Genomic DNA, 19207 nt, shown 5'->3' on the forward strand with positions numbered 1-19207 from the left:
ATAAAAGCAATTAAATGAGCCTAGAAAAAGGACTCCACTTAATCCTTTTTACTATGGCCTCAGCTCAAAGCGAAGGACGCAGACAAAGTGAGAGTGAGAGAGAGAGAGAGAGAGAGTGAGAGAGGAGAGAAATAGAGAAAGAGAGAAAGGAAGCGCGATAGCAAGACAGACAAAAACATTTGCATACTTAATTAACTTGTCCCAAAATTGTGGCGCTTTCCACGCTCCTCCTGTCAAGGACAACTGTGCACGCCCCCTTCTAACCTCCTCCTCCTCCTCCTTCTCCTGCTCCTGCTCCTAAAAAAAAGATACGCCCAATAAAACGGCACTTGAATTGCCTGATAAAGCGAGCGTTTAAAGGCCAAACGCCAATCAAACAGATATTTTTGTGAGCGAGATGCCTCAAGTATTGATACTTTGATCTACCCAACAGGCAATTAATTACGCTCTTAATATTTTGTGAACACAATTTCAATTTCCAAAATGTAGTAATTAATTCCTCTTGAAGTTCTGACTCAATTTTAATATAAAAAACTCTCATAGTGTGGGGAATATAGAGAATAAACCATTATTATTTCAGTTTTTCCCTGAATTTTTAATAAAATGCAATTAACATTTCTTGCATATTTATTTTGATTTAATTATTTTTTTCGCAATTTATTTGCTAATTATAGTCGTAATTAGCATATGCATTTTTGTGGAATCTTTATATTAAACTGATTAATAGCAGATTATTTGCATTCGTTTATTTGACCTTAGCTTAGTTCAATTTTATTAGAATCTTTTATATAATATACATTTAATATTTTTATTTTATTAAAATTGCTAATTATATTTGTAATTAGCAAATGCACTTTTTGTGGAAATTTTACGTTATTAAACTGATTATAGATGACGATTTAGATTAGTTTATAAGAATTTATAAGAATTCTTTGCATATTTTTTTGTGCTAATAATATTTTTATGATGCTTTGCATATGTTAATTTGACTTTAGTTTTACTGACTTTTTTGAAAATTCTTTTGAATAATTATTTTTAGTTATTTTTTGCAAATGTCGTTTATTATATTTCGCTATTTCCACTTGTTTATTTAACTTTTGTTGAGTTGCCTCTTATTAAAATTCTTTGTTTATTTATTTTGAATTTTTTCCACAATTTGTGTGCAAGTAAAAAGCGCTCTATTTATTTGCATTTTTGCTTTTGTAATAGTGGCAATTTATGTTGATATTATTAAACTGATTATACAAGATGCTTTGCATAAGTTGACACAACACACAAAGAACACACATCAAAGCCGAAGACCAAAGTGAAAGCGATGGAAAATACTAATGACAATTTATGATTTAATAATGTGTAAAGCAAGAAAAATGATGTTAAATTAAGTAAGAGTATTTTGGCCAACAAAATGATGGGAGAAAACGGCCATAACAAATGTATGCAAATTGCTTGACAAGCCCAAAAGAAAATGGTGGAAGAAAAGGCAAAGATGAAGCGAAGAGGCGAAGAGATGTGAAGATTATGCAATGTGTAATTATGTAATTAGGGCAAACAAGTTGAACGTTAAAAGTTGAACAGAGAATGGGAAAGCGAGAAGTGAAAGGGAAAGGGGACGGAGACGGAGACGGGGACGGGGAAAGGAAAACTCACCTCATCCTTGGGCACAAGCGTCACCTTCTTGATGGTGGGCGCACTATTGTTAACCACAACCGTTTCACGTTTTAGCGATGGCCGCTTAAGCGCCGAATGCGGCTTTTGTATTTCGACCATGTTAACGCGTTAATGATGTTTTCTTTTTCGCTTTTTGGTTCGGTGTTGGCCTTGATAATCAAATTCACGATGCTGCTGATTATGTGTGCGTTGATTAGTTTATGGCAAAGTTAGAACGAAGAAGCTGCCAAGCTGCCAAGCTCATTAATCACCCCCCAGACACACACACACACACATGCAGGCAATAAGCAATTGGCTGGCGAATTGCCTTGCACCACATTGCGCATACGTCGCGTTAGCCAGCACTCAACTGGCTTTTAAATGAGCTGTTTATGCAATGCATACGCACAGCAAAACGCAATAAATACGCCAATGAAAATTTGCATAATCGCAACGAAGCGTTTAGCTGAACTTTGCTGCTCAACCTGCGCGTTATATGACCGCAGAGAGCGTGAGAGACAAGCACACATCATGCGATGACAATGACAGCGTTAATGATGATGTTAGGGATGATGCTAACATAGATGACGATAATGACGATGATGATGATGATGATGATGGGTGTGGATGACTCTGGCTGTTTTTGGTTGGTTACTGATTCAATTTGCTCGCAAGTTTTGGCGCTGTGTTTGCCACAGATAAACGACTTAGTCAAACGCCAAAATTGAATTAGGCAGCAGGGAGCAGGCAGCAGGCAGTGTGTGTATGTGGCAAAGCTGCAAGGTATTAGCATAAACACAGTAGACAACAACAGCTGCCAGCTGCAAAACTTCTACCATAGTACATATACTTCTCTCACTCAACGAACACACTCTACACTTAGTTTCAGTTTGCTGCTCGCTGCACAAAACTTGACGCATTACAATTTGCATATTGCTGAGAAAGAGTTGAGCCAAGAAGAATTCGTGGCTGAGTAAAAGTGGCAGCAGTTGTTTCTGCCGCCGGCTTGCACACATTACCGTTAACACACACTCGCACACCCGTACACCCGCACACCAGCACACATGTGGCCTATGCAAATGTTTGCCTCGCACACCATTGCGTATGATTGATGTGAGCAAAAGGCTGTGCTGACCGCTGTTGGTGCCTCTCTCTAGTTGTGGTTTTGCTGAGCGTCCACTGTGTGGACTCAGTGTTTGCATAGGTCGAATCCGTTTGAATCCAACAACACAACAAAAAAAAAAGAACAAAAAAGGAAAATAGCAAATAGGAAAAGCAAAAGAAAAGTTTACTCTTCACGAGGCGCATTTAAAGTGGCCCGGCGATACACACAAGTGTTGGGCACCACTTGAGTTTTGTTCGAAAGCCATTTGATTGATAGCTTCTATGTATGTGTGTGTGTGTGTGTACAACATGCATCTATGACAACAAGGAGCCCAGAAGTGCTGCGACTCTGCTGTCTGATATCTACTGTCTACTGTCTGCCATCTGCCTTAGGCCTTGCTTCTTCCTTTCGCATTCATCTCATCTCATCTCATCTCATCTCTTGCTATTGTGTGACCCACTTTAACATACACATATATTCTTGGGTCGTAATGATATTATTAATGGCATTTTGATTTGAATTTCCACTCATCGCCATGCATGACTTGATACTACAACTAACTTACGAAATTTGCATGACTTTCAGCGCGCTGCACTTATGGAACTTTTGCCTGCAAATTGCTTTTGCCATTGTGTTATCTTATTTTGGTCAGAGCATAATTAATTATAGTAATGTATGCCAAAGTATAATTGCTTTCTAAGCTGTTAAGCATGCAACATGCAATCACATTGCTTTCATACTATTAAACTCCATTTGAGCTGACCAACTAATTAAGAAAACGACCAAATTGTTATTTTCCCTTTGTTATCTTAACAAAGGAACTTGAAATTATTTGAAGTCAGGGCTTAAAACTAAAAGGCTTATTCATCATTTTAATGAATGATTAACCAAAAATTTAAAAACTGATTGGTTTTACGTTTTTTTGGAATTTATTTCTTATATCTGAATCCATGCTTTTGGCAAGTATTTTTCACAAATGATTACCTATAGGTCAATACCTTGTTTTATATTCTATATTTGTTTCCCTAAATTATGAAATTATATCGACTGATAGCAAATATATAGTAATTAGTTGAAGATATTTATGTATATTTTTTAAAAATATGTGAGATGAGGTTAAGTTGTCTTAAAAATTTTTTATATGAATGGTAACAAAATATAAAAATATGCAAAGTTCGTAGTTCAATTATTATTAAATAATTTTATGCCATTTTAATTTGTAGAGAAGAAAGTTTTACACGCCAATAGAAAACAAATCTTAAGTATAAATATTGGCATTAACAGTCAACTAAAACTAAGGAAATATGTAAAGAATAGAATCTCTTTGTAACATTTAGCAATTATTAATATTTTACTACTATTCTATGTAATAGATAAATTAAAGTTGAGTCTTGGAATGAATATAAATTTGTTGACTCAAGATTTTGTTCTAATTTTTATTAGCTTGTCAGTATTTTGTTACAATTTGTTTTGCAGAGAAAAGAAAGTCCAAATCAAACTGACAATTGAATGAATGCCAATTATAAATAAGAATTTTTGTTCCAAATTTTTGTTAGTTTGCCAATATTTAATTTCAATTTGTTTAGCAGAGAAAAGAAAGTTTTACTCTAGACCAAATAAAACTCTTCATTAAATGAATGCCAATTAAAAATAAGATTTTGTTATAATTCTCATAGTTTTTCAATATTTAATTTCAATTTGTTTAGCAGAGAAAAGAAAGTTTTAATCTAGACCAAATATAATTGTTCATGAAATGAATGCCAATTAAAAATAAGGAAATATTTCTTTGTTAGATACGAGACTGTTCTAATTTTATTAGTTTGCCTAAAAAGACTACCAACTATAAGTAGTTTGAACAACTTGCTCGTCCAACAGAACAGAACATTCTAATAAGAAAACAGAATGAAGCAATAGCAGCGCATGCTGAGGATGCTTTGGAGCTGTGTCAACTGTGTATACAGTATAAAATATATACTATATATGTATCTGCTCGAGCTGTGCAGTAGTGTCTTGTTTGTTTTTGTGTCGCTTGTTCGGCATAATATTGCGAGTGTCCTTAGGAAAAAGAATGAACGAATAAATTATACTGAACCCAATAGAAGGCAGCAAGAAAAGAAGGCAAAAGGTAGAAGGTAGAAGGAAGAAGGAGGCGACGCTTCGTATTCAACTGCATTCGATGCATTTTTGCAGCTGCCACTAAGTGATACACATTGTGCGAGTATATCAATGTCCTGCCAGTGCCACATTGAATATATGGGCCGTATCTAGACACACACACACACATACACACACCAAGACACACACGTAGCTGAGACAGACAGTGAAACAGAGACATGTACACACGCTCAATATGGAGGCTGAGCCTGAAGCTGTGTGCAAACAAAGGCAGCGCCAAGTCCTTTACAGCATTGAAAACAATGTCTTGCAGCAGCTTGAGGCAGCGGGAATGGGTTACGCTTTGGTCTGGCCTGCTCTCGTCTGGTCTGCTTTTGGATTTGGGCTTTCAGACGAATAGTTAGCTTGGGTTTTTTTTGTGGGCCAGGCAAACAAAACAGTTGTGTTGCTGCTTTGCTTTGCTTTTTTATACCCGCTAACCGTTGCGCAGTTGGGTATTATAGCTTTGTGTATGTTACAGGCACAAGCTGGCATCACTGATCCCATAGAGATATGCCTATGTCTGTCTCTCTCTTTTTGTCTGTATGAAGCACTGAATCTCAGTCAGATATATTTTGTACTCTATTGAATATTGTTGTAGTTATTGATTGTAGTACTATATCGAAGTATATTTCGAAGTTATACCGAAATAAACCAAGGGCTATAGTATATTTCGGTATTAATTCGGTATATTAAGAAAAATACTGCATATTTTTATTTTTATTGAAAATGTATGGCTGGTATTGCATGATTGTGTGTAGTATTTTATTCGATATACCACATGTAGCATTCGGTATATTAATTTGGTATCCCATTTATTTTGCATTAATTGGAAATGGATTTCGGGCATATATACATCGATATACCAAATATAGCCTTCGGTATATTTTAGTATTTATTCGGTATATTAATTTTGAATATTTTAAGAATAATACGACATGGTGTTGCTTTTGGTGTACTCAATTAAGTATTGAATTGTATTGAATGTGGTACTATTTTGATATACCAAATATAGCCTTGGGTATATTTTAATATTTATTCGGCTTAAGAATAATACCGAATGGTTTTGCTTTTATTTAAAATTGGTAGCGGGTATTTTTATGTATGTATGTAGTACTATATCGATATATCAAATATAGCTTGCAATATATTTTAGTACTTTTTTGGTATATTAATGTGGTATATTTTACGAATTTGCTTGTATTGAAAATGGATAGCGGGTATCTCACACTTGAGCACACTCGACTGTAGCCTTCTTACTTGTCTCTTTGTGCCTTTTGAGCAAAGGATGTGAGCAGCGTCTGACAGTCGAGTGGGGTACAAAGAGAAAGGGGAGCAGGAGTAAATGGGAAGGGGAGCAAAAATTGAGGCAGCATCTAAGCTGCATTTCAAACAGCTGCTGTTGTTGACGTTAGTTACAACAGTTATTGCTGTTGTTGTTGTTCGACGGAAATTAAAAATGTCTTTATAGATTTATGCTGCTAATAGCCGCAGCTTACACACACACACTAACACACACACATGCCATTGTTGCTCATTTTGTTGGCCATGGACGTTGCTTCATTGTTTTACTTGAAAAGAAGGCGGCATAAATGGCGTAACTTTTAACACACACGCACACACACTCGCCCACACACTCACACACCCATTCGCAGACACACACGCATGGGTAACAATAATAATAATAACAGTAAAAGGCAACAACAGCTGTTCTCATTGCGCGCAACAACAACAGCAAAAGCAACAGTAACAGCAACAGCAACTAAAACTTGGCAGCTTGGCAGCTTGGCAGCTTTGGCAGGGAAATGAACATTTTTCTTTTTTTCTTCGCTTTTTTTTCTGCTTTGTTATTTTCCCTTTTGCCTCTTTGCGTATAATATTTTATTTCATTTCATTTTTATTTTTTTGCCACCTTTTCGATGTATTTTTTTTGTTTTTTTTGTGTTACTCGCTGCCTTATTTCCCGCGAGACCTTTTCCGAGTTGTTTTTTTGTATTTTTTGTTTTACGATGGAAACATTTTTATTGAAATTTCTTAACAAACTTTCAAGTCAAAGCGAACACGTCTTCTAGACGTAGAGTTTTTGTTTATGTACTATATAAGTATTTTTTCCTCTTTCTTTTGTTCTGTTTTTTTTTTTTTTTTTTTTTGTATATTTTTGGTGTGCTGCGGTTTGTTTTCTTTTTGGAACTTTGTGTTGTCTTATGCGCACCCAAAAATAACAACAACGAGAACAACAACAACAAAAAGACAAAAAAAAATTAAAGTTAAAGTGTGATGAAGAGACAGAAAGTAGAGAGGAGAACGCAACGAACGCTTCCGTGCGGAAGTCAAGCGACGACTGAAAGTGAAACTGAATGAAACACACGCTTAACAGCAAATCTGCGTCTGCGTGTGTGTGTGTGTGTGTATGTGTGTGTGTGTGTATACCTATTGGTGTGTGTGGGTCGAGCAAGCCGGGCGGACAGGCGGCGACGTTCGTAGGTCGTTGGCTAAGCGACTTGGGACGCTTTTAGTTGGCGTCTTTGTTGTTATTGTTTACATTTCGACACACACAAACAAACGCGCGTACACACACACACACGCACACGCACACGCACACGCACTTACACGCCATTTTGGGCGCGAACGTTTGTAAGAAAGGGACACATACATATGCATTGCCAATCAGCTGTCTGACGGAAAGAGCTTTAACGGCGCTTTTCACGTCGAGAGCTTTGGTAACAGACCCTTGCTTAAATGGGGAAGCTTTTGTCTAATTCATTATCAATAATCTATTTGAAAATGTACATAAATGTAAATAAATGTAAATACCTAAATGTACATTTTGGAATAAATAATTGTTATTCACAAAATACCATATTCCTATACATCGATTTAAAAATTTAGATTTGCAGACAACTTTACATATTCTTGTTTTTAAAATATACGTATTCGCATTTTTTAAATAAATAAATTTAAATTTTTTAAATAATAAATATTCACTAAATTTCAATACATAGATTTCAAAATATACATTGTTTGATTTTTCAACATTGAATATATAAATTAATATTTATAAAAATACTAAATTCAAAAATGAATGCTTAAAATTAGACAAGCAAAATCGTGCAATTTTTTTTTTAACATTTTAGTATTAGTCGCGCTTATTAAAAGACCCTTTGAATTAAAAGATCATAACTAATTCGCTTTTAGCTAATGCTTAACTTTTTTTTTTTGAATATTTTTAAAGGCGTATCTTTTGCATATTTTTAACTTATTTTCCACTTGGTAAAGAAGCATTTCATTCTGATAGATTACAACCAACTGTTTGTTATAGTTAATAACTGGACTAAAAGTTCTAGCTTAGCTTTTTGAAACTTTTGCTTTAACAAGCAAAATTGTTGCAAATTGTAAAGCACTTTCTGCTATGTTTCGCTTTCATTTTAAAAGATCACAACTAACTGTTTTTATACCCGCTGTCAACAGGGTAGAATATTATTATTTTCAGTTTATATCTAGACTAAAAGCTTTAGCTCAGCTTTTGCAGCTTTCGTTCTACTAGTCAGGTGGACAGGACTTGGACAGGAACATGACTGGGCTAAGTTTTCCCCCCGTAACTTTTCCCCAAGCTTTTATGTGGTTGCAAGTTTCAAGCATCGAGCTTTTTGCGGTGGATTCCATGACAAACTCATATGCTAAGCAAAGCTTTAGATTTTGTGTTGCGGTTGGCTTTAAAGTGCTGACTTGAGCACTTTTAAATTTCAAAAGTGACAACGCAGGACAATTGCTGAACTAAGAATGTGAATAGAAGTGACGAGCGAAACCACAGCCACAAACCGCAGCCGCAACCACAATCTTAAACTCAAGCAGCGCAACAATGACAACTCAGTTGAATTTGGGACTGAATGAGGAGCTTCAAAGTATACTATATTCCTCTCTTTGGGTGCGATGGTAATCGACTGTCAATTACATGCATCCGAAATTATGTGAGGTGAAATATAGTAAAAGGACTGAGTGCCAAGTTGCTATCCTTTTTGCTTAATGCTGTTGTTAGCTGTCACTTTGTCACATTCTTGGGTGCTGAAATGCTGTGCAAAATTAATGTGAATTCGACGCCCAAAAAACAGTGAAAAGCAACAACAACATCGATTTCATCTACTTGGACATTATTTTCCTTTTTTTTTTAATAAAATTGTTTTTGCTGTGGCTCGCAGCGTTCGCTTGATTTACCATAATTGTAATTGACAGACGAAATACAACAGCAGAAGTATCTCTAAAGGTGTTGAAAGCAGCTGTAACTGTAACTACAACAAATAATTCACAATTACAGGGTGTCTAAAAATAAAACAAAAATGAAAAACAATTTAAAAATGTCGCAACTTGTCAAAGACATATACTGTTATAGTAGCTGTAAATTATTATTATTAGAACTATTATAAAACTTTAGGAAATCATTATTATTAAATTATAACAGTTTCAAATTAATATACCGCGAAAATACAAAAATATACAAAGGTTTGTATTTGGTATATTGACATAGTACTACATTTAAAATATAGCATATAATACAAAATATTCCAGATTGTCAACCAAAGCTAGTGAGTAGGCGTTTTTCCCAAACACTGAACAATTTCTTAAATATTTCTATAGAGAGTGTGCAAAAAAGTAACATAGTACTATATATATTACTTTTAATTGCAGTATTCTTATTCATAAGCTACACTCAAAGATTTTTAAGACTCTGGCAGCTCATTTTTGAGCAACCAGTTGCAGCTCTGTTTAACATTGTATAATTTATTCATTTAAATGTCAAGGCGTATTAAATTGATTTGTTGTGCTGATATTAGATGTCTGGCAAAGATATATTGTGGGATTATTGCATCATAAATAGACGCCCAAGAGGAAATTATTTTAAAGCAATACAGGGTGATATTTTTAAAAATCGATTAAGGTAAATGTAAAATTTCAAATTTGAATTAATTCATTGAGAGCATGACAAATGTGTTTTAATATTATTCAGTTTTGAATATATGAGATTATTACCAAAAGTCGTAAGTCAGTATTCATTTTAAATGTGATTCGTAAACCATAAAAATAAGACTGAAAATTACTTTAAAATGTGTTTTTAAATTCGGCAGATAAAAATATTTATGAAACTACAAATTAATTTTGAAATATTTGTGTACATTTCTTTATGTTTCTCCTGCAGCTAGAATGGGGACTTAAAAGAATTTATGTTTTACTAAGATTAAGAATATGTAAAGCTATAATACAAAACTAATTAATGATTTTTTCTTTTTAGGTTTGTTCACAAAAACTTGTCCTTCATCACTTCTTCTAAATAAATAATGTGAGTACGAGTACAAAAAAAATGTAATTTATTATTTTAAACTGTTTGCTTAACCTTGGTTGCTGCACCCTGTATGGGAGGCTGTGGCAACCAAACAAGCAAACAACGAGCAGCTGGCAACTGGCAACTGGCAACTGGCAGCTGGCAGGTGTCTCTGTCGATAAGGACTAGCGCAGCCCTTAGACATTCAGCTATCGGCAGCTGACCCACTTGAAGCATATTTATTCGAATTTATGTATGTTTATCGATGAGCACGTGCACACATGTGTGTGTGTGTGTGCATTTGTTAACTTTGGCATTGCAATGGATGGCGGCGGCAATCGATGAGCTGCTGAGTTTATTAAAAATGTATGCCATAAAAAATTGCGTTTTCATATGCGAGAAATGGTCCTGCATATTTTCACGCTACATGGCTTTAAGCGTGTCTTGACGTGTCTGCGGCTGTACTAGTGTGTATGTGTGTGTGTGTGTGTGTGTGTGTGTCCGAGCGGGTGTGCGTGTATGCATACTCATAAACGGCAAACGGAAATCAGCATGCAGGCGCACGCAGCGGCAACAACCACAAAAACAACAACTACAACAAGAACAACAATAAACTCTAACAACCGTTCATATTATTGTTTTGCACACCCTGCAAACATAAAATGCCACGCTAAAAGGGGTGTGATGAGGTCGCAGGAGGATGCTAATTAGACGTTAGATTTTGAATACTAGATAATAACGCAACGAGATAGATACTATTTAGTAGGTAGAGACTAAGAAGTTGCTGCTTATTATTTCATATAAATATTGGGTAATAAAATTCTGAAAAATAACAAATAGTACGAATATCGAAACAATCCTTAAATCAATTTACAAAACGAACTTATTTTTTGTGGACAAGAAAACTTGTCTACATATGTACGTATACGTAATTTATTTTGCCAACTGATGAGTGGAACAATTTTAATAGGGAACTTTGCATAGTTGAACGTTGCATAGTTAGTAGAATATGCTGTTTGTATAAACGTAGACAAATGTAATAGAAAACTTGCTTTAAATGTTGACAACAACGTACGTATACGTAATTTATTTTACTAGCTGATGAGCCCAGCACTTTTAACGAAATATTGCACAAGAAAACGATATCAGTGGCTTTTTAGCTGATAAAATAGAATAAAAAACTTGTTTTGATATGTACAACTAAATATTGTTTAATCAACATACGTATACGTAATATATTTTTATTAAAAGAAGAGTGAGCCACTTAAGCAGAGCTTTGCACAAAAAATACGACAGCAGTAGAGTGTGCTGCTTCATTATAAGTAGGCAAATCGAATAGAAAAATAACTTAATGCATTAAAATATTAATTTAACGTACTTATACGTAATTTATTTTTATCAAATGAGAAGTGAGCAACATTGCAGGAAATCCCTACTTTCTGCTGCTTGTTTAAAGATTTGATAAATAAATAAAATAGGGTATCTATTAGTCTAGCATTCACTGCTTGCAGCCTAACATCCTTTGTGCGTGTGTGTGTGTGTGTGTTTTTTTCTGTTCTCTTGTTGTTCGTGTTGTGATGTGACCCAGTCTTGCTCCTCATTTCGGCTGGTTACATTTTTAATATGGCCGCAGTCCGTTTTTGGGCAACAGTTTTAAGCTTTGTTTAACATGCCACATAACACATGTAACTAACCAGCAAGAGCGAGATAGCAACACGAAGAGAATCAAAGAGTGAGGGGGAGAGTAAGAGGAAGGAAGAAAAAGCACAAATTTTTATGCATATTTGATGACCAGCCGTCTGTCTGTGTATGTATGTGTGTCTGTGTGTGTATCTCTGCATAAGTGCTTGGCCATAAACACACACACACACACACACATTTTGTATGTATTTGCATCAACATTGTATTAGCATAAATAATATGGGGCGACACAGCGACCCCGAGAGACCGTTCATTATACCATTGCGATAGATGTATTCATGGAATCTCGCAAGTTTGTCAAAACTTTTCATTTCACAAAATACTCTAACAATGTGCTTGGCACACTTTAGTTACTTATGCAGCTGGTCAAGCAGCCAATTAATTCCGTATATATAATTTAATTCATGTAGTAAAAACTTCAATTTTGTGACTACAGAGAGAAAACCTTTTTGCATAAATATGAAATGTGAGCAGACAGTTCACAGAGCGAGCTCATTGAAGATGTCTTTAAATTAAAAATGAATAATTAGTTCATTCGAAATACGGTTATTGCAATATACTTATTAATAAATAAACAATATTTAATTTCAATATAGATTACTGAGAGAGCAAAACAATAATATTATTGCTGCTCTAACTGAAGATTTATAAATGCAAAACAAATCAATATATACTTAAATATACCAATTACTAACATTAATAATTAATATTTAACAATACATAATATCAATTCAGTTCACAGATAGATTGAAGACTTATGTAAATGTAAGACAAATGTAAAATCTAAGCAACTATATTTATTTCATTATTCAGATTAGCGCATACAATCTTCCACCAGGCTCAACTCCAATATTTTACTCTTCGTTTTTATTTGCTAATTTAATTCGACTGACATACTATTTCTAATACAGTTTGGCAAATTTAAACAAAGTTGCAGCATGCAAACCGAATTGTTTCATGAGTAGTAAATATGACGCATACGCACCGTACGCATCATATAATAAACTTTAGGATCAGATGAGCAAAAACGGTTTGCTTCATGTACATATATTGTATGGATGTGAGTCGTAAAAGTTTTCCAATTACATAAAAACTACATAATAATTTTGATGCGAGATCTTTTTTGGGGATTTTGTCGGTGGGGGGCACTTAAAGGCTGCTGAAGACTGACTGCTGAGGAATAAATCATTGCAATCAACATATGCACATATATAGACATTGTATGATTGTAATTAAATGAATGTGCCACCGCATTGCTATGCGCATAGAAAAACAGTTCCTTAAGCAGACATCTGCAAAAAGAACTAGGAAAAAACACAAAAACAATAACTGTGCTAAGGAAACTCTAAGCAACTAAGTTAATTTATGTGCGAGTCGACGACGATGACGACGACGACGAGTCTTTCAACTTGAAGCTGAGTGTTTTCTAAATATCATGTAAATACAAGTGCCAATACATTTACAGCAGTTGCTCTCTGTTTCTGTGTGTGTGTGTGTGTTTGCGTGTGTGTATGTGTTAGTGCCTTGGCCGCCTTTTCAGTTAAGCAAAAAGTTTTACCACCTGCGTTTTTCATTTACATGAGTAAGTTTCCACATTAAACGCAGCAAAAATGAAAAGCAAAATTATGCCTTTGCCTTTCACGTGTTGCCTTTGGCTTGGGGTTCGCTTGAGTGTTGTTTTCCTCCGTCTGAGTTTGAGTTTAGGTTTCGGGGGGCGAATTTCTGTTTTCAGGCCATACACACACACACACACACACACACACACATATACACATACACAGAGAGTTGGTCTTAAAGTTTCACTTTTTGAAAAGAAAATGCGCTCAACTTTTGTGTAAGTCTTTTCGCAAAATTTGCGGCAATTTTTTTTCGTATCACATTCATAACGATGGCCACGTGATTTCAATTTTCCGCATTTTTCTATTTTCGACATTTTCCGTGCATAGCATTATTTATTTTGTCTCATTTGCATAATGATAAATAAATGCGTAAATTATTATACAAAAAAATATATGAAATGCAAATAAAAACTGTCATATTTAATTGAACATAAAATCAATTATCGCATATTTATTTTGAAAATGCAATTGCCATTTAATTATTTTGCATTTAATGTGTATTTATTCTAAAGCTCCGCGAGCATTATTCAAATGAAATGAACACAGAAGAAGAAAAAAAGAATAAAAAACCAAATAAAAACTAATGGCATTCACTCAAGTCAAATGCTGCTTTAAATAAGTAAACAATTGTTTTAATTAAAATGCTATGCAAAACCATTTTTGGCTTAACTCCGAGGATATGACTTGGCCAGGATTTGATAGCTTTGCCGCTGTCTCAAATTGCTTGCAATTTAATTTATGTGCGGCTTAAATAATTACAAACAAACATTGCCAGAGTTGTGGGCGTATTCCAATTTATTCACTTGCTACACTTTAATTGTTGTATATTTTAGAAAACTTCAACTATAATTGAATATACATAAAGCTTGGAAATTTGGCTACAATTGGTCGATGAAAAGTACTTTGAAATTGTAAAAAATATTATGTTATATAGCTGACGGCTTCAATTATATTTTAATATAAGCTATAGGTCTTTACAGTCTTTGCTTTAGTGTGAGTATTAATTTTAATTATAGCTAACCTTTTTAAACAAATAAATATTTTAATACAACCACTTGTTTTCATCATAGAAAACTTGCTCAATTCAACGTTGACATTGTTAAAGATTCGTATTGAATTTGACGCGAAGATGTTGCAATTTTAAATTGTATACAAGACTTCAATTAAAATTGAATTTAAATCTTTTGGTTTGTATCAAATAGTCTATACACTTTTTGTAAAACGTAACTTGTTCAATTCGGTCTTCCAACAATATTTCTTATTTGAAAGTTGTTATACGGATAACAACTTGAATTAAATTCGAAAGCAATTTTTGAGGTGTCTATAAAATACAGTATTGAAAAACTTGCTCAATTAGATTCGACATTGATCAACTTTCGTTTCGAAATTGTCATAAATAAAAAGCAATTTCAAATTGCAGAAAATATTATGTTATACACATGGCAATTAAATTTGAAACCAATTTTTGTGCTGTCTATAAAATATTTTGCACATTTTCAAAAACCTAAAAAAACTTCTTCCAATTCGATCTTTCTAAAACGTTGCGGTGCTGTTGACATTCATAAATTTTCGTTTCGATTTTGTCGCAAAAATAAAATGCAATTTTTATGGCTATCTAGAAAAGTTGATTATTTGATTGGAACGGTTTTTTTTTCTTTGCGAAAAATGCATAATTGGATTTGGTTGGTTTCTGTTTCTGTTGCTGTTGCTGTTGATTGGAGAATTCACGCGTGTTGCACGCGCACATCGCTAGTCGCGAAGACTAAGCATGAGTCATTTGCTTGTGCTCGCTGGGCGAATATGAAACCAAAGTTAAATACATAAGCGCCAGTTGATTAGGCAACCCCAAGGCAACCAACCCACAGCCTCCAAATGCCAAACAACTCCCTCGGTGTGTGTGTGTGTGTGTGTTCAGCTAAACATGCGAGGTGGAGCCTAAGGCAAGCAGCGAGCAGCAAGCTGCCACAGGTGCGAGAGGTGCGAGAAGGCAACAACTGTGGCATGCCACACACCAGAGGATGAGGAGGCCTATGGGGCAGGAGTATTTCATTTTCATTTTCATTTGTTGTTGCTGCTGTTGCTGCTGCTGCTGTTGGGACGCCTTATTAACTTAACAAATGCTGGCAAGTGCTTTGAGTCGTTGTTGCCACCTGTATTCGCAGCTGGAAGTCGCAGCTGGCGGCGCGTACTTGAATAATAAGCATCTATTATCAAGTGCCAGCTACCCATAATGAGCCTAGACAGATGGAGAACGAGAGAAAGACAGACGGAGATGGAGACGGAGACGAAGACGGAGCATAGACAGACAGATACAGAGAAAGATTGAGAGAGAAAGAGAGACTGAAAGGGAAAGAGAGAATTATGTCTGGCTTTGGGGCGCCGTTTTATGAACTTTAATATATTATACATAATTATTATGATTATTATTATAAGCAGTTGTCAGTAATGTGGTGCTTGCTGCTTTCTGCTGCTTTTGAGATATTTATCTAGCTATTCATTAGAGGGCGTTGTTGTGGGCGTGTCCATGGCAATTTATTCAGGAATTTCATTTGGGAAATTTTTCGGACGTCGCGAATTTTTCGCGCAAATGTTTGTAATATGTTGTGAAAAGCGTTAAAAGTTTGCAAAGCCATTAATTGTCTATAAGTGCGAAAGGGGAAGAGCATGACCGAATGAAGAATGCTAAGCAAAACAGAGAGAGAGAGAGAGAGAGATAGAGAGAGAGAGAGAGAGAGGAGAGATAGATAGAGAGAAATGGGGGCGAGTTTTTTTTGTCACGCTTTTTGCAGCCATTTGAAAAGCGCTTTAAATATTTTCGAACTATGTTATGCGACTGTGTGTGTCTGTATGTTTGACTGAGTTTGTGTGCATGTCTGTGTGTGTGTGCGTGTGTTTGCATTAGTGGTGTTTGTTTGTCGTATAATGAAATAGCTTTAGCAACAGCAGCAGCAACAGCAGCCAAATGTGCTGCACAGTTTAATTGAGTTTCGTAGTTTGAGTTTGTTTTTATTTGTTGCTCTCTCGCTCTCACACGTTTTCGCTCTTTCACACTATCTCTATCCCTTTCTTTGTCGCCTGCTGCACATTTTTAACTAGGCTAAATGCAAAGCATACACGTCAGAAGCAGCTGCTTGCAGCTCATATGTGAGTGTGTGTGTGTGTGTGTGTGTTATCTTTTAATCTCGGATATTAGAGACAAACAACAACAAATTTCTTTTTGCTGATTGCATTATTTTGGAAATTAATTTGACTTCCTCGAATGAAGTGTTGAAACTTTCATTTGCCACATTTCCTCAAGCAAGTTTTGATTTATGCAGAGTATATTTGAAGTCGCCGTGTGTGTGAAGTATTCTTTAGCTTCGTTCTACATCCCCCGCTTTTGGCTTGTTTATACAAAGTGAGTGCAGAGAAATTCAAATTGAAATGCTATTGAAAGTTTTTCAGAGCGACAGTAATACAGCAAAAAACATTCATACACGCAGACATACACATGCCTGCATACTTAAACATACTGTGCGTATACTTAACTCCGACACACACACACACACACACATGTGAAATTCAATTAGAGTTCTCTGTTCTTTCATCAGTTCTTTAGTACTTTAGGTCTTTTTCCTACTCCATTCTCATTCTCTTTTCCTCGCTTGTTATGCTTCTTCATCTTCGTCTTCGTCTTGTTCTTATTCTTACTCTTATTCTTATACTTATTCGTAGTCGTCTTCGCCATCGCCTCATCCTCATTTCGGTCTTGGCTATTTGCTTTCATTTGCCTTTCATATCTTACATGCTCCACAAATGCTTTAGGGCGCGCACACAGCGTGAAATTGTACATGGACTAAAGGGGCGTGGCTGCCGCCCTCCGTAGATGCGACGATGATGTTGATGTTGTTGATGATGATGATGGCGAGATGCCAGCCATGCTTACCTGCAAAGATAAAGAGACACAAGAGAAAACAGTTGAATGGCAAGTTTTGGCTGCAGCACTTTTTTTCCTTCTCCTTCTTCTTCTTCTTCTTCTTCGTCTTGTTATAAACATAAAGCCAAATTAATCATGACAAGGCATCATAAAAATAAGCAGCGAATGCGCCGCTGTTTGGGATGCCTAATAAATTCCAAAACATACTCGTAATGAAATCACGTGCTAATCGCACGTGTTCCACAAAACACACACACACGAAACTCGCTGAGTCTCTCTTTTTCTTCTCTCATATTTATGATGCATATAAAAAGTATTTTGTTTGCTACTAAACGTTTTTGGCGCGATGAAAATAAGTTGCAAAAAATTCTAGACAATATTTTTAAAATACAAATATGTTCGCTTTGTTCGTGTGCGTATACTTAATATGAAAGTGACACTAGGAAGCAATTATTTAAAGTAACAAAAGCTGAGCATAGCTCATTATTATAATTTGTTTTATATTTACAAAGAGACAGGAAACAAATCTAATCGAGCCTCCCATACGGTCTTTTATATGTTCCAACTGTATTTTATTTATTTTTCTTCTTTAGAAATTCTTGATTTGTTTGTTCTCAACTTTTAAGTATTCCTCTATACTTCTATTTGCTTTGTTTGCTGCTAAACGATTTGGCGAGATGGAAAGAAATTGCACATATTTGTGTACAATATGTTTCTCTTGACATACATAGATGCAATCTTAGTTATTTTACGTAAACTTAAAATATGGCACAAAAAAGAACACTTTAAGAAATCTAGCTAAGCCTAATACATTTAAAAGGAACAAAACTTGTCGAATCTCTCATAGCGTTTAAAGAAATGTTATATTTATTTATTCGCCTATTGAATTTTTTGGTTTTTAATTATAAGTATTTCCACATTTGACTGAGTGCTTTGATTTATATAAAAAGTGCTTTGTTTTCTATTAAAAAATTGTTTAGACATTTAATTTTTCGCAGAGAAGTTGTTCACCTAAAAGACTCTTCCAGAAGAGACGCTGAAAAATCTCCGAGAAGAGTCATGGAAGACTCTACTGGAAGAGTCGTGGAAGACTCTACTGGAAGAGTCGTGGAAGACTCTACTGGAAGAGTCGTGGAAGACTCTACTGGAAGAGTCGTGGAAGACTCTACTGGAAGAGTCGTGGAAGACTCTACTGGAAGAGTCCTGAAATACTCTCTCTACTGGAAGAGTCGTGGAAGTCTCCACCTGGAATATTAATTTGATGGCCCTTGGTATCGCATTCTGGCAGTTGAAGTGTTTGCTGGCTAAGCAGCTTTTGCGGCTATTACTCTCTGGCTGAGACACGTCGGCTGCTTCTGCGACTGCGACTGAAAGTGGACGAGGACTGCAAAACCACAAGAACCAGAAATGTGTGCCACTTACGCCCCATGACGGACGTTGACAGCCATGCAAGCAGGCAGCAGGCAGCAAGCAGCAGTCAGCGAGCAGCAGTCAGCGAGCAGACTGGGCAGACAGACAAGCAAGTTGTAGTCGGCAGGCACTCGACTGAAAGACGGTGGCTGACATAGTCTATAGTTGTGGCCTTGCATTGGTCATGTTCTTCTCATGTACAGCGAGTGTGTATGACTGTGTGTGTGTGGCATCCACAAACAGTATGTGGCAAGTGGCAAGGTTGGGTTGCCCCACTGTGCGACGCTGTCTTGTTGACAGTTGCACTAATTGCGAAATGCTGTTTGTTCGTCTGCCAGCCA

General features: G+C 35.6%; 1 protein-coding gene across 3 annotated transcripts in view; it reads right to left on the reverse strand.

Moving 5' to 3' along the window:
- Positions 1-19207, reverse strand: part of LOC132795907 (inactive dipeptidyl peptidase 10) — a 167842-nt gene that overhangs the window by 19886 nt on the left and 128749 nt on the right. Inside the window, exons 1-2 of one of the 3 annotated variants that reach the window (XM_060806853.1) lie at positions 6819-7026; positions 1648-1839 (exon numbers count right to left, since the gene is read on the reverse strand). The exons of the other annotated variants lie outside the window; for them this stretch is intronic. Coding sequence (XP_060662836.1) covers positions 1648-1767 — 120 coding nt within the window. The 5' untranslated portion in view covers positions 1768-1839; positions 6819-7026. Of the gene's footprint in view, positions 1-1647; positions 1840-6818; positions 7027-19207 lie in introns of those variants that run through there. 3 annotated transcript variants of the gene reach the window in all.

Source organism: Drosophila nasuta, chromosome X (genome assembly GCF_023558535.2).
Source record: "Drosophila nasuta strain 15112-1781.00 chromosome X, ASM2355853v1, whole genome shotgun sequence".
In the NCBI taxonomy this organism is placed as follows: domain Eukaryota; kingdom Metazoa; phylum Arthropoda; class Insecta; order Diptera; family Drosophilidae; genus Drosophila; species Drosophila nasuta.